The following is a 13,539-nucleotide window of genomic DNA, read 5'->3' on the forward strand; positions in this document are numbered from 1 at the left end:
ATTTCACGTTTTCAAACATCCTTCAATGCGCTGTGTTCTTTTTTTCCAGAGGTCGTTATAAGAAAAGTGCCCAGTTTTCCTGATAATTACAACCTGAATCTGTTTTTCCACTGAGGGATAAACCAACACGGTTTAACAGTGACCTGGTCTGGAGAATTTCTGGGCCTGGGTCGATAATTTGGTCTAAATAAATGTAAAAAAAAAATACAAAATAGGCAACATCAGCATTGATCTATTTGACGTGGAAGCCTCTGCATCTCTGAGCTTCACCATCGTCAAAAAACAGTGCAGGCACCGAACGGCTGGGAATGAGTGAGATGACAAAAAAAAGCAACAACAGCAGCTCAGAAATAAATGAGTTCCAAACTAGTTTGGGTCGATAACAAAGAACCACAACAGAAGCCAGTAATGATGCAATTCCAAGAATCAACAGGGTCGAATCGAGGAACACTGTAAGATGATGACTGTGGAGAAAATAAAAGAATCGATCCCCGCTCGGCAGGGGTGGAGATAAAACAGAAACAGAGTTGGTGAAAAACCCCACTGAGGGCAAACACTACTCCGTTTTGTCTGCGACATAAAGGCTGACGTGACTTTTTATGCTCTGCACACTAACCATGAAAACATCCTAAACAACTCCCCTGCTCTAATACAAAAGTGTGTGTGCATGTGTGTGTGTGCTCATTGTGGTACTACACTTTCACTCTGCATCCAACATTTCTACTTCAGCATCCAACATGGACCTGTGACACACCTCACTCCCATAATATCACATACATTTTACCCTCAACCAACGCAGCTATAAGACGTCTGTGTGAGTGTGTGTGTGTGTTAGCCACGCTGTGTTACTGGTGGAATTAGGTGTAAATTTGTGCCGTACATGCTTTCAAACTTGCTTTACACAAATGAGCCTTTAAACTATTTGTCAAGTAAAATGAGAATAGCTGAAATCTGTACCTACAGTATGTAAGTGCTACGACAGTTGAGTAACGTGACACCCTGTTTCCCATTGAAACCAACTAAACAATAAGCACAGGCTGCATATACAGTCCTGCTACCATGATATCATCACGGAATTATCTAATGTATGCATATTATCAAGTTGTTTTTGTCCATAATTAAACCCAAAAGTTTTATTTTCTTAAAACAAGTGGAAAAAATTAGATAATTTGACCCTTTTTTCAGAATTTTCTGGAATTACTTCAATTAATAATTAATTGTTTTTGTCTATTAAAAGAAAATGCCCATTTCGCTCCCTGTTTTTTCCCAAGAAGGCCAAAATCTAAAGATACTCAATTTACAAATATATAAATATGCACATATAAGAGGCAGGAACGAGAAAATATTTGGCATTTTTGCCTGAAAATGTGACTCAAATTATTAATTTAATATCAAGACCCTTCTGTCAATTGACTTAATTGATGAATGAACAAATATTTTCAGCTCTAATAGACTTTTTTTTTTTTTTTTTAGAAAACTTTTGAAGTTATATAATCTTTTTATTTCACTTGTTTTAAGAAAACAATGAATCACAAATTCGCAATTTGTGAATTATTAATTTGTCAAGAACTGTAATAGTTACTTAAACTATGGTACTATGGATCTCCCCGAAATGAAAAACACTCACATTCCTCTCTGCTTATGCACCTAAAAATACAATACTATGAATCTGTAATTATTATTTCAGTGGTAAATGCAACAACAGTCTCACGGGACAACAGGATAACCACAGTAAATAAGGAGTGTTACTGGTTTGTTATACTGTATATGCACCATAATACTACGACACTAAAAAGACCCCCGTATTAATAATAATAACCCCAGACTATAAGTAAACATACCCCCCTCCCCCCTCGCCATATCTCCTGCTTCTTAACTCTTAAGTAATAAACCACAAGTGCTGGAAATTCGACTGGACTGGGAAAAAAATGCAAAAGCTTATACAATTTAAATAAAGCCTCTGATTTTTAAGTGCTTTATCGCACATGATAAATGTTCAGGAGAGACGTGATGGAAGAACAAGAGGAAAATGGTGCCGTTTGCTCAGAACATAGAAAAATTGTTCAAGACCTTCAGGGGGCATGAGGCCACTATAGCGTTGCCGTGGAAACGCACTGTTATAAAAATGGTACCTGTCTTTTAATCACCGCTGTGCTGTAGCATTTTTTTCTTTCTTTCCCCCTCTTCCCGTTGAGGGCAGATTGTGGGGTTCATAATAAGGCAGGCAATCAGGGAAAAAAAAAGAACCACATGACCTGCAAATCAATTCCAGTCCATGCAGAGCGGAATCAATAGGTGGATGTATAAGAGCCGGCAACTCAATCTGCATTATATTATGTAGGGCTGAATGAGGGTCGTCCACGCTGAAGACTCCTTCACTCACAGCACAACCGCACTAACCAGGTGGTCCAGTTACAGGGAATATTTTCAGTACATCCTTATTAAAGTAAAGGAGATCCTGGACTAGTACATGCAAGAAACAAAAAGCATCTTTAATTGTAAATATAATCCCTGCCACCTGTGACATTAGATGTTTCCAGTTTGAGATTTAAACTACTGTAAACATTAGAAATGAAGTGTAGGTCTACATTAAGGCACTTTTGTGTTGTGTTAACGACAGCATGCTTCCTTCAACCCAGAGCCTTTTTTAATGCACATTGAGGAACATTAAAAATAAATTAAACGGACATTTTGTACATGTTTTCTCACATTTGAGATTAATGTAACATCAGAAAAAGGCTTCAGTAAAATACGGCTGGGTCCTCAGCTGCTGTGTAAACACATGAGCGAATACTTTAGGTGTGTAACCGCGTTAAAGAGATCCTTTAGCACTGACCATGATGTATCAAAGTCTGAAAACTACTGGTGTTAAATGGGCACTGCTGGGAACTGTTAATAGTCATCTCAAACACACACTGCTGAGACTGAGACACACAAACAGCCCAAACCTTTCCTTTGGAAAGTGAGTCAGCCATTTTGTGGCTGTTGGTGGAAAACGCGCCCTCACTGCCCCTTGCACCCGCACATTGATGGTTGTGGCTGGTTGGAGGTGCGGCAGCGCTTCCACAGCAGTGGGGCGCTGAATATGACGATGATGCCCAGGTTGAGGACGAGGCTGGCGACCAGCACCCCGATGGTCCCCAGGAAGGAGGGCATCATTCCGTGGCCCAGGAGCCACGCCCGCCGTGACGTCATGTCTGCCATCACGCCCTCCATCTGGAAGTGGGTTCCCACCACGGCGCTGATGTGGAAGAGCTGGTGGCTGTGGCCTGTGTGAGGAGGGAAGACAAGATTCATTCTGTGAGACAGAAGAGGGAGGGAGCTAAAATTACTACTACCTTCACCTCAGATCTGATACTGTACGTACAATTCTATATGTAACCCTACCTAGATTGATAGTAGGAGTGAGCGATATGACCTGATATTCTTGACTATATAATAAATTAGTAAGGTGATTTTCTTCTTTTAGTAAAATCCTAAATGGTTGAGTTGGTTTTTTTTCCACCTGGACCTTTATGCTCTGCCATTTCTCCTCTAATCATCACGCTGTAACCTGTGACAGGCTGTTATGATACCACAACTATCACACATTTACATTTATGTTGTTTTTTGGTTGAGTCGCAAGCGTCATGTAGGTTTATATTACCAAAGGTTTATGACAAAATCACTTGACGACACCGACTCCCGTGGGTTTATGACAAAATCACTTGACGACACCGACTCCCGTGTGCACGCGGCGAGAGAGGAGAGGGAGAGATGCTGTGCTGCTGCCAGAGGAGCCGCTGAATGAGTTCCCTCTGAGCGGTAAGTCACTAAAAGAGTCTGAGAAGTCCGGGGCTGTTCATAAAACATTCAGGACGCCACAGTTTATTCCACACTACTGAAGCTGCTCCTCTTTTTGGAACCACCGCGGAGTCGCTAATAATTCTGCTTTCAGGCATGCTTGTCGTTGCCGTGGGTAACAGTATAATGTCATATGTGGACAAGTCGAAATATTGCGAGTATCACGATAAGAATTTTTCATATGATAACAAAAATTATAAGTATTATCGTGAACAAAATGATATGGCACACACCTTAACTGATACTACTGGTAACCAATACTGTCTTTCAGAGGCTGTAGCGGCCTCAGGTTTGGAATCCACTGGTACCAACAAAGTCATGTTAGCTTGTTGAGAAAGGGGTTAAGTAACGCTCCAAAGTTAGGCTAAATTTTGGCGAGAGAAAAACCGACATTTTCACAGGCGTCCTCTCACTTCAGTATTTCTGAATGAAAAAGGTGTCTACAACTACCCACAAGTCTCCCGCTTTACAGATATGCCCATTTTATGCTAGTCCCATGTAGATCTGGGCAAAAACTACTTATGACTGTAAAGCTAAGACTCCTGTGGATTCAATGAGCATAGACTGGATGAATGAGACTTGGGTTATACTGCGCGAGTTGTGTGAAAGTTTGTAAACGGTCATTTTGAGATAGTTTTACTGTTGTTAAATGCGGCCCCCATTCACTTCAATTCATCAAGAACTTTCTTGTTTCTTTTAATGTTCCATTCATCACGGAGACATGCAAGAAAACAACATTTTCTTCATGATTTCAAGGTAACGCTGAGTGAGTAACTGACATACAAATGATCATTTGGAGGGTGAAGTGTTCCTTTAAACTTTACTGTGTTTTAACTACTGTTAGTGAGCTATTTTAACAGTGTTAGCAAACCATCTCGCCTTTCTCTTCTTTGGCACAATCAGTAACAAACACAGCAGGTCTTCTTTTGTGTGTGCCACAGGTGCAGGAGATTTTTACACAAGAAATAAAAAAACACAACCTGTTTGAAACCTTACCAGGGTAAACAACTGTCCGCTGAGCAAAGAAACTGGCAGAAAAGTTTGTGTGGAAAGTTTACACGCTATCAAATAAAAGCCTGTTTGATACTGAGCTATTGTTTGTGTCAGTTGTCCAGTAGTCAGAGAGGAAAACATTCAAGAACAAGCAAAGACAAAGACAGCAAATATAAAAGTTACAGCCCCATGAGGAGGGTAAAACCTTGCTGTGAAAATGTTCTCTATAACTCTCTATCGCAACTCGGGATAAAGCATCTCCTTACAGACTTACAGTAGGGAGAATCAAGATTTTATCATTGTATAAATGTTACAACATCCATGAAGGACATACCAAAGTAGTCGAAGCGGCCCGGGGCCAACCTCTCCGGGAGGTGGGCGGTGAACAGGAAACAGGTGAGGAAGGCAAAGAGGAGGTGATAACAGTGACTGGACAAGGCATCGCTCGAGCTGCAGTTTCCCCCCAAGCACAGAAGGATCTACGGACAGATTGTAAAATTAAATATATTCACAACAACACTAGAAACCAACATAGTAGACATGTGGACATAACTATTATAAACAGTAATGGTTAGAGCATTGTTAACAGCATTTTTGACCTGGTTAGGAACAAAAAGAAAGTCGTATTTGCACGAACAATCCCAGTGCTTAGAGGGATTTATTGATGGCAGCGATACATTTGTCTAAGACTGAGAAAGGAAATCAGTTTCTGGGATACTGAGCCAAAGTCCTGCTCAAAGTATCACAGCCCGGCACTAATCAGCTCCGAGCACTTACATAATGACACAAAACAACACAGTCTGTGGCTTTTGCATAACACATCAGTTCATAGTGGAAATAAAAGCTTCAAATTCAGTCAGAGAAGAATGTAAGTGTGCATAAAGTCAACTTAATATGTGTTGATAAAAGCAGATCTGAAGACAAAACTGATACTCACCCTGTAAAACAGAGGAACGGTGTCAAATATAAAAGGAACGATAAACGCTCCGGTCCTTACAGCTTTACTTCTCTTTGGGAACTGCAGCTCGAGGAATCTGTGGACACAGACAGCAAGATATACATTTAGACAACACCGTTTATATCGATGTAGGGTCAAGTTGGGTTTACTCCTCACAGCTCTGCCCCACTCATTCCCTCACAGTTTCTCCATCAACACTCAGCGACAACACAGACGTTTCATATACAAGATGTATATAACAAGGACAAAGTGTCTCTTGGTCCTTCCCTCCCTCGGCCTCTCTGTTAATGCTCTGTGTATGAATTAATAGCCTAAATAAATTAGGGCTGCCACTAACGATTATTTTCATTGTCGACTAATCTGTCGATTATTTCTTCGATTTTAGTCGACTAATCGTGGCAGCCCTAAAATAAATAAAAAGATCTGAATAATTTTCCAGCACTAGATTCATTTGAAAGGCCTTTTTCACTCCGCCCACAAAGATTTTTAATTGTTCCAAACTACAATGGATTTTTTAGTCTTTAGACCTACTTGATACTTTTATACTCATGTTGTAGTTTTGTGTCCTGTGCTGCAAACCTTTAAACCTCAACCTAAACCTCTCAACTTTAAAACGTCCCGTCAGTATGTACAGTATATTGGTCACAATTAAAATATATATGTAAACATACGTCAAACTGTCTGCTCTAAACATCTGCATATATTGATATCAATATCAGCCTTAAATATCCTGTATCAGTCAAGCTACACTTATTGCAGGAGTTAGTTCTCCTGTCTCAGTGCAGCCTGCAGCGTATATCATGAAATCACTCTCGCTGCACAAGTTTGAGACTCTCTATTCACATTACTCTTCGGCCTTGGTGTTTAACGTTCCAGTGGACACTGGCAGAGCTGCATATAAGTGAAACCAGCGTTTGCCTTGATACTCGTGAAAGGCAAACTGTCACTGACTCCTCACTCTCACTCAGCAGCGCAGAGGAAAACCACAGCGTTAATCAATTTCGCATTAGTTTTATACTTTAAAATACATATTGATTTAAGGACAGATAAATCTTCATAAGATGCACCAACTGAGGTCAGACTGATACATCAGTTTACTGCAGATCAGGTGATAGATAATGCAGGGAGGCAGATTTTTTTTTAACATTTGAGGGGACATATGTTACGCAAGTAATCCGGGGAGTCTTCCCCAAAGGGATATTGAGCATCAGACTTCATTTCCTGCATTGTGGTGAATATTTATGCACCAGCTTGTTCTTTTCCTGCATCAATTTATGGTGTAAATGTCAGAGTACTTCCTGTGTCAACCGTGCATAGTTGCTTTATCTTCTTTCTGTTTTATGGCAGATTGCGATCTCCTTTACTGGAGGCACTGCTGCACTTATGATTCACATTACGGCTGTGCATTTAATTAAAGTCCTCTGTTACTTTCATGTCTGTAAAACATGAAAAAATGCACAGGTTGAGGGGGACATGTCCCATGCACCCACCCCCCCAGAATCTACACCTAAGCAATAATGGCAGTAACATGCTCAGTAACACTTGCAGCAGGTCATTCAGAGCTGCTTAGCCTGAAAGAATTTTATTTGTCTGAGTGTCAGTGGAGAGTTTAGGTGTCACATGACGGCGTAAATGCTGTTTCAGCGGAGTCTCCATCCTGGCAAAACAAGTCTGAGGGAAACACTAAAACCTTCCCGGCATAAATCAGTCACATTTATATAATCAAATGCTGTTGCGTAGTGGAGATCTGTGTAACAAAAAGTAATTGTCCTGAAAGCTGTTTTCAGTCCTGTGAGCCTGTAATGTTAAAGAAATAACTAATTTCCACCTTCTTGACAACATCTACTTGATTTTACCTAAATTCCTGAAAGCAAGAATCCCACAAATGCAAAATATTCCAAAGGGAGTTTTTCACATTCTTGGCCAGAAGCAGAGAGGCGTTAGAGAAGCAGCAGGCTCTTACCTGGAATAGCAGGACAGGCTGGTGCAAAACAGTGTGTTTCCAATGGCAATGGGGACAAAATGCTGATGGAGCCAGCTGTTCACCCAGCAGTCTGGCATGACGTAGTATCCGTAGCTCATGGCACAACCTGAACACAAACACAGGACATTCAAAAAACAAGAAGTTAATTGATTTGAGAGGTTTCTTTAAACACTTTTAGCTTTAAGGATTGAATACATGACGCCATATAGAACAGACTTCAAATAAAAGTTGTGTAGTAACTTAGTGCTGGAAAACGTACCGAATGAAACAGTGTACTGTTTTTTATTTCCTGACTGATGTGGACTTTGTGTACTGTCATGCTGTGAGCCCCTAGAGGAGATGCATTCAATGGGCAATTCAATGTAAAACGCCCAAACTAGATACTCCAAGAGGAGCTGTGATGCACTGTGACACTGCCAAAATCCTAAAATATACCACCCTGCACCACTGTAACTACCCCTGGTGACCTGCTACACCTGGGCCTTAGGGTCTGTTCTTTTGATTACTACTATTTACTTATTTATTTGGTCTCATTTTTGTAAGTTCGTCTGCACATGGCGTTGTTTTGTCAGTTACAAAAAAGTCTTGCCTTGTGTGAAAGAACTAGGCAACATCTGGTTTCAAATTCCATCCTGAAGAACGCCAAAAAGTTCAAATATTTGAACTTTAAATGGCAATGCAGGTCTACCATTATTCTGCCGGCCTCACCTACTTTTACCATTCTGCTCTCATCTACTAAAATTATATCTCATTTGTCGTCTACCGTCTCCCTGATTCCATGTGACGGCAGCTTAAATAATTTAGAGCAAATCTTTTACAGTGATTGTATTTTTTAATATGCAAACAATTGAATAAAATTTAAACCAAGGTGTCTCGAACACTCACTGACGAAACAAGGGTGAAGATAGGAAGAGGATAGCATAGCATCACAAATAAACTAAAATAAAAGAGAGTGAACATATTAGAAACACACCAAAATTAAAGCTATGGGTTAAAATTTTTGGAACTTAGAGGAACAACTGGGACCACAACATGGATTTTTGTTGTGGTGGCAGAAACAATAAAACCACATAAAGATAGTGCAGTCTGTCTGCTACAGTGCGTTTCCTGATATAACCACTGGGACGCGCCAAAGAGAGACATTTCATATTCTTCTTCCTGTTAAAATCATTTAACATAACCAGTGTCTGCAATTTCACACTTTGTTTTTAATCCTAAGAAAGGATCCGTCCACCTGAAAGCTCCTCATTAACCTGGAACAATTCAAAGCACAGATTAGACGTCGTCTTCTTCCTTGGAGAGCATCAGCTGCACTGTGTGTAGTAGACTGTAAAGTTTTTTCTCCTGCAGTGAGAAAACCCTCCTGCAGCTCTTATCCCTGAAATGGACTTCTGAACATTTTAAACTGGGCAAATCTTGGCTCTAAGAAGCTTTGTGGTAGATTAAGGAGCAGTCTGCAGGGAGAGGGAGTGAAGAGGCCGTCAGTTAATGTTTGACTGCTTGTCCACATGGGGCATATGCTGCTGGGATCGTAACCCATAACCTGAAATGCACACACTGAACATACACACTGATAAAGCATACAGTAGACCCACCTTAAAACACATAAGTCTGTATGATTCTTTAGGTAAAGGGCAGACTACATAAATCTGTTTTGCATGTACGTACTCGCCTGCAAATGGGCACACGGCAGTAAGAGCAGATGCTGCAGGAAAAACACTTGGCACAAGGCGAATACCATGTTCATTCTTTGTTGAAAAAAAGAGGAGAGATACTTTTCAATGTGGTTTAACATGATATGGAAATAAGACATGCCCTCATCACATCCAGCCGACATGCACAGGTATGTTTAAAGGCAAACAGATGCAACAGTGCTCTGTATGTTTTGCTGTATCAGGTGGATAACGGAACATAGTTCCCTAAAGGGTGTCATATCAGCGCACTTGGACATCGATGATTACGACAAAGAATATGCCAGCTTTCATCTAGAGATTATTTTAAAGGTATATTATGCAGAATAGCTGGTTAGTGTTCGTAGACATGCTCGCAAAATCGCAAAAGTACAAGTAAAAGTCGACCAAGGATTCGCTCTACTTTGGCGTTTTTATATTTGTGGCTTTGTGTTTTTGTGCGCTGCGTCTCTTGGATACCTGCTGGTTACAGTTTTGCACCTGGTTACTACCTTTTAATTAATCTCCTACCTCACCTGAGCACTGTGGAGGTGACATTTTTTTTTACTATTTTTATTCATTATTTTAAAATTAAGTTTATTTATCATTATTTTATTATATATTTCTTATAATTTTTATTATTAATTATTTTTCTGCTTTTTTTTTTTCTGACGTCAAATATGAACCAAGTAGCATGAAGCACCGGTTGTATTAAACGCCCTGCTCAGCTTAACAACAGTTGTTAAAAAGCTCAGACAAACCTCTCATTCACCTCTGAGTTCTGCAGAAAAACAAAAAAAAATTATCTGCACCAAACTTTGAACTTCTTGGATTCCAGCACTGCGTCTGAAGTCTTACCCAGACTGTAGAGGCTGAGGGCTCCGTAGTCAAAGAAGTAGCAGATATGGCGGGACTCTGGGGACATGGTGCTGAAGGTGTGTGCGCAACTGGAGGTGAAGGGGTAAATGCAGATGAGCAGCATATACACCAGCAGGGGCCAGGTGTAGCTGTCGGTCAGGAAGTTCATGGTGGAGCAGAGGACACAGAAGCGCCACAGGAAGTACCTGCAAAACACCATTTAGTCTTATACCAGCATATTTATAATAATCAACTCGGCTCAAAACTGCTCCTCTGACTCCTCCTGTTGTACTTGGACTTATCTGACATCTTGAACTTGTCTCAGTCTCTTGTTTATTTGGATTTTGGCTTATCGTGTTTTTAGGGATCCTGCTTCAACTTTTTTCCCACCTTTCTAAAAATCTTCATAGTGTGTTTTATCCACCTGTTTATTTTCCCTCCAACACTATGAAGAATTAAATCCTCATACTTTCACTAATCCTCACAAACTCCTTCATGTTTTTACAGCTGGAAAGTTACCAAGTGTTCGTTCTGCTGCAAGTTTTAGTCTTGAATACAACTAGATTTGCCCTGGTCTCAGCTACAACCTTGTCTTTGATAAAAAATTATTTCATGCCTTCTGTTTGGGGAAATGTGTGTATATATGAATGTGTTATGTCTGTGTATGACTGTAGATTTTTTAAAATGCTACTTTAAATCAAAAAATCCTTTTGCACACAGAAAGGACTGTTGATGTTCTTGTCATTGGGCCTCACACAGGAAGCAATATATATATATATCATCGTCCAATTTTTTTGTTCTTACCCACTGATTTCTTGAATGCACCTGTTTTATTTTTGTCCTTCTCTTAGGTAAAAGACATTTTTCCGAGTACATGAGTGCACTGTTACAAAGCTAAGAGAAGAACGCATCGTTTTTGCAGTCCACAAATTGTTATCCAATGCGAGGAAACACAAGTTTCATATCTAAGGAACATAAAAACAATGCATGAATATCATATAATCAAATTTAAGATTATCAAAATGTGTTACAGTACTTATAATGTTTGGATTTTTAAATTTGTGGCTATTAAATACTACTGATACTTTGATCCAAATTAAGACTATTGTACAGTAAGGACCCCTTAAGCACATATTAATATTTGGTAGAGATGTCTGTGTTTCTATGACATATTATACAGGGTATATTTAAGTTTGCACAGTTGCTGTATATTTTTAATAGTGTATAGTAGTGGACTGTGCTAAAATTGTGTTTATATTTACTTTATTAGTTTACAGGCATAAATGATTTTTTCTTGCACATCAGCACTTTGAAGCAGTAATCCATGCCTTCATCACATCTTGGCTGGATTACTGCAATGCACTTTATTTTGGAGTTAGCCAGTCCTCCCTTGCACGTCTCCAGTTAGTTCAGAACGCTGCATCTCGTCTGCTAACTGGAGTACGAATGAGAGATCACATTACACCGCTGCATCTCGTCTGCTAACTGGAGTACGAATGAGAGATCACATTACACCCTCCACTGGCTGTCTGTGCACTTTAGAGTTCATTTTAAGATCCTTTTATTTGTTTTTAAATCTTTAAATGGCCTCGCACCGCCCTACCTCTCTGTGCTTCTTCACCCCTACGCCCCTGCCCGGTGCCTCAGGTCAGCTGATCAGCTGCTCCTTGAGGTACCGAGGTCCCAGCAAACGCTTAGAGGAGACCGTGCATTCTCCGTTGCTGCTCCAAAAATGTGGAACAATCTACCTCTGCACATCAGACAGGCCTCCTCACTGTCTGTTTTTAAAACCCACCTTAAAACCCACTTTTACTCACTGGCTTTTAACCCAGCATGAGATCTCGTTCTGTTTTTATTTTTTTGTTTTAACTGCTTTTTATTATCTCACTGTTTTGTTGTTTTATGACCTCCTATGTACAGCACTTTGTTTCAGCTGTGGTTGTTTTAAAGCGCTTTATAAATAAAGTTGAGTTGAGTTGAGTTGAGTATTTACGACAGATATGGTGCTGCGAGGCACTTAAATGCGCATGAGAAGAAGAGACTGTTGACGTTGTGCATAAAGACGACATAAAGTCGTTTTTTAACATGTTGTGCAGTGTTTAAGTGTATAATAACAGGTAATAGTGAGAGGAATGTATAGATATAGGACATTGAGTCGGTAGTGAATCGTACAAGATGTCATTTTTTTCTTGTTTTTTTTTTTTGCATTCTCAAGGCCTTGTTCATCTTTTTCCCTGCCTCGTGTGAATACTATGGATGTCCACAAAAAGAACACAAGTCAAAACTGTGACACCTTGCAGACTATGTGGCCTGAGAACTTTGGTATGTTAAAACAGCCACTGTAACTATAAAAACCTTTGGGTGATATGATGTGCATTCAGCCTTTAAATAGCTTATATACTGCTCCTAGGTGCTTTGGCCATTCAGGCCTCGTGCAGATAACACATTTTTAGAGATCACACAGATCTACAGATAAATGGCTGCTGAGCAATGTCAGAGTGCCAAGAGCACTGCTGTAAAAACTGTGCAATACTCTGGAGCCTCTACACCTGCATCTGTCCAATTCTTGGGCATGTGCCAGTGCATATGCACACAGCACAACACCTGCTCTTGTGTGGTCTTTAGGGGCACGTTCAGTATGCCAACAACAAACAGTCGGCCACGTGCCTCAAATTTATGATCAAGTCAGGTTCATCATTCAGCACACCTGGGTAAAAGCAGATTTGGTGCATCTGGAATAAACTTTTCTTATTTTTTTCCGAACAGAAAACATAAGAGAGATTAAAGAGAATGTTGCTGCATTAGATCTACTGTCACTGGACTCATGTTTTTGTACACACCATGTTGGCAGGAAGTGGGTCCAGATGTTAACCGTCTCGTTGGTCATCTGGAAGCTGCTGAGGACGCAGTCCAGCGCCGAGCTCCGCGGGTGACGGTAACCAGAGATGATGCTATCCTCCCTGAACACCTGAGGACCAACCAGACAGTCCAGGTGAGCAATTACACTGTTCAAACGTCTGCTGGTCCCTGTGGGGAGAAAGTCACTCCTCACTGGAGCATACCTTTGGAATGTATGACCTCTTACAAGAATGGAGAATAATTCTGACTGAAACTAATGTTCTGTTCTTATAGTGGGTGCTTCAGTGCAGTGGTTTGTGGCGTTTTTGTGACCATTTAAAATGAAGCGATGTCCACTTTCATCCCCTTGTCACAGGTTGCATATCTGACTTTTA

At 40.3% G+C, this 13,539-nt stretch overlaps 1 protein-coding gene across 3 annotated transcripts in view; it reads right to left on the reverse strand.

Moving 5' to 3' along the window:
* Positions 1–7: 7 nt before the first annotated feature.
* Positions 8–13,539, reverse strand: part of paqr6 (progestin and adipoQ receptor family member VI) — a 38,754-nt gene continuing 25,222 nt past the window's right edge. For all 3 annotated transcript variants that reach the window (XM_050046293.1, XM_050046295.1, XM_050046294.1), the window contains exons 3-8: positions 13,147–13,274; positions 10,307–10,512; positions 7,758–7,884; positions 5,774–5,870; positions 5,171–5,315; positions 8–3,269 (exon numbers count right to left, since the gene is read on the reverse strand). In XM_050046293.1, coding sequence (XP_049902250.1) covers positions 3,004–3,269; positions 5,171–5,315; positions 5,774–5,870; positions 7,758–7,884; positions 10,307–10,512; positions 13,147–13,274 — 969 coding nt within the window. In that variant the 3' untranslated portion in view covers positions 8–3,003. The remainder of the gene's footprint in view (positions 3,270–5,170; positions 5,316–5,773; positions 5,871–7,757; positions 7,885–10,306; positions 10,513–13,146; positions 13,275–13,539) is intronic.

The sequence above is a fragment of the Epinephelus moara genome, chromosome 6 (genome assembly GCF_006386435.1).
Source record: "Epinephelus moara isolate mb chromosome 6, YSFRI_EMoa_1.0, whole genome shotgun sequence".
Classification (NCBI taxonomy): Eukaryota; Metazoa; Chordata; class Actinopteri; order Perciformes; family Serranidae; genus Epinephelus; species Epinephelus moara.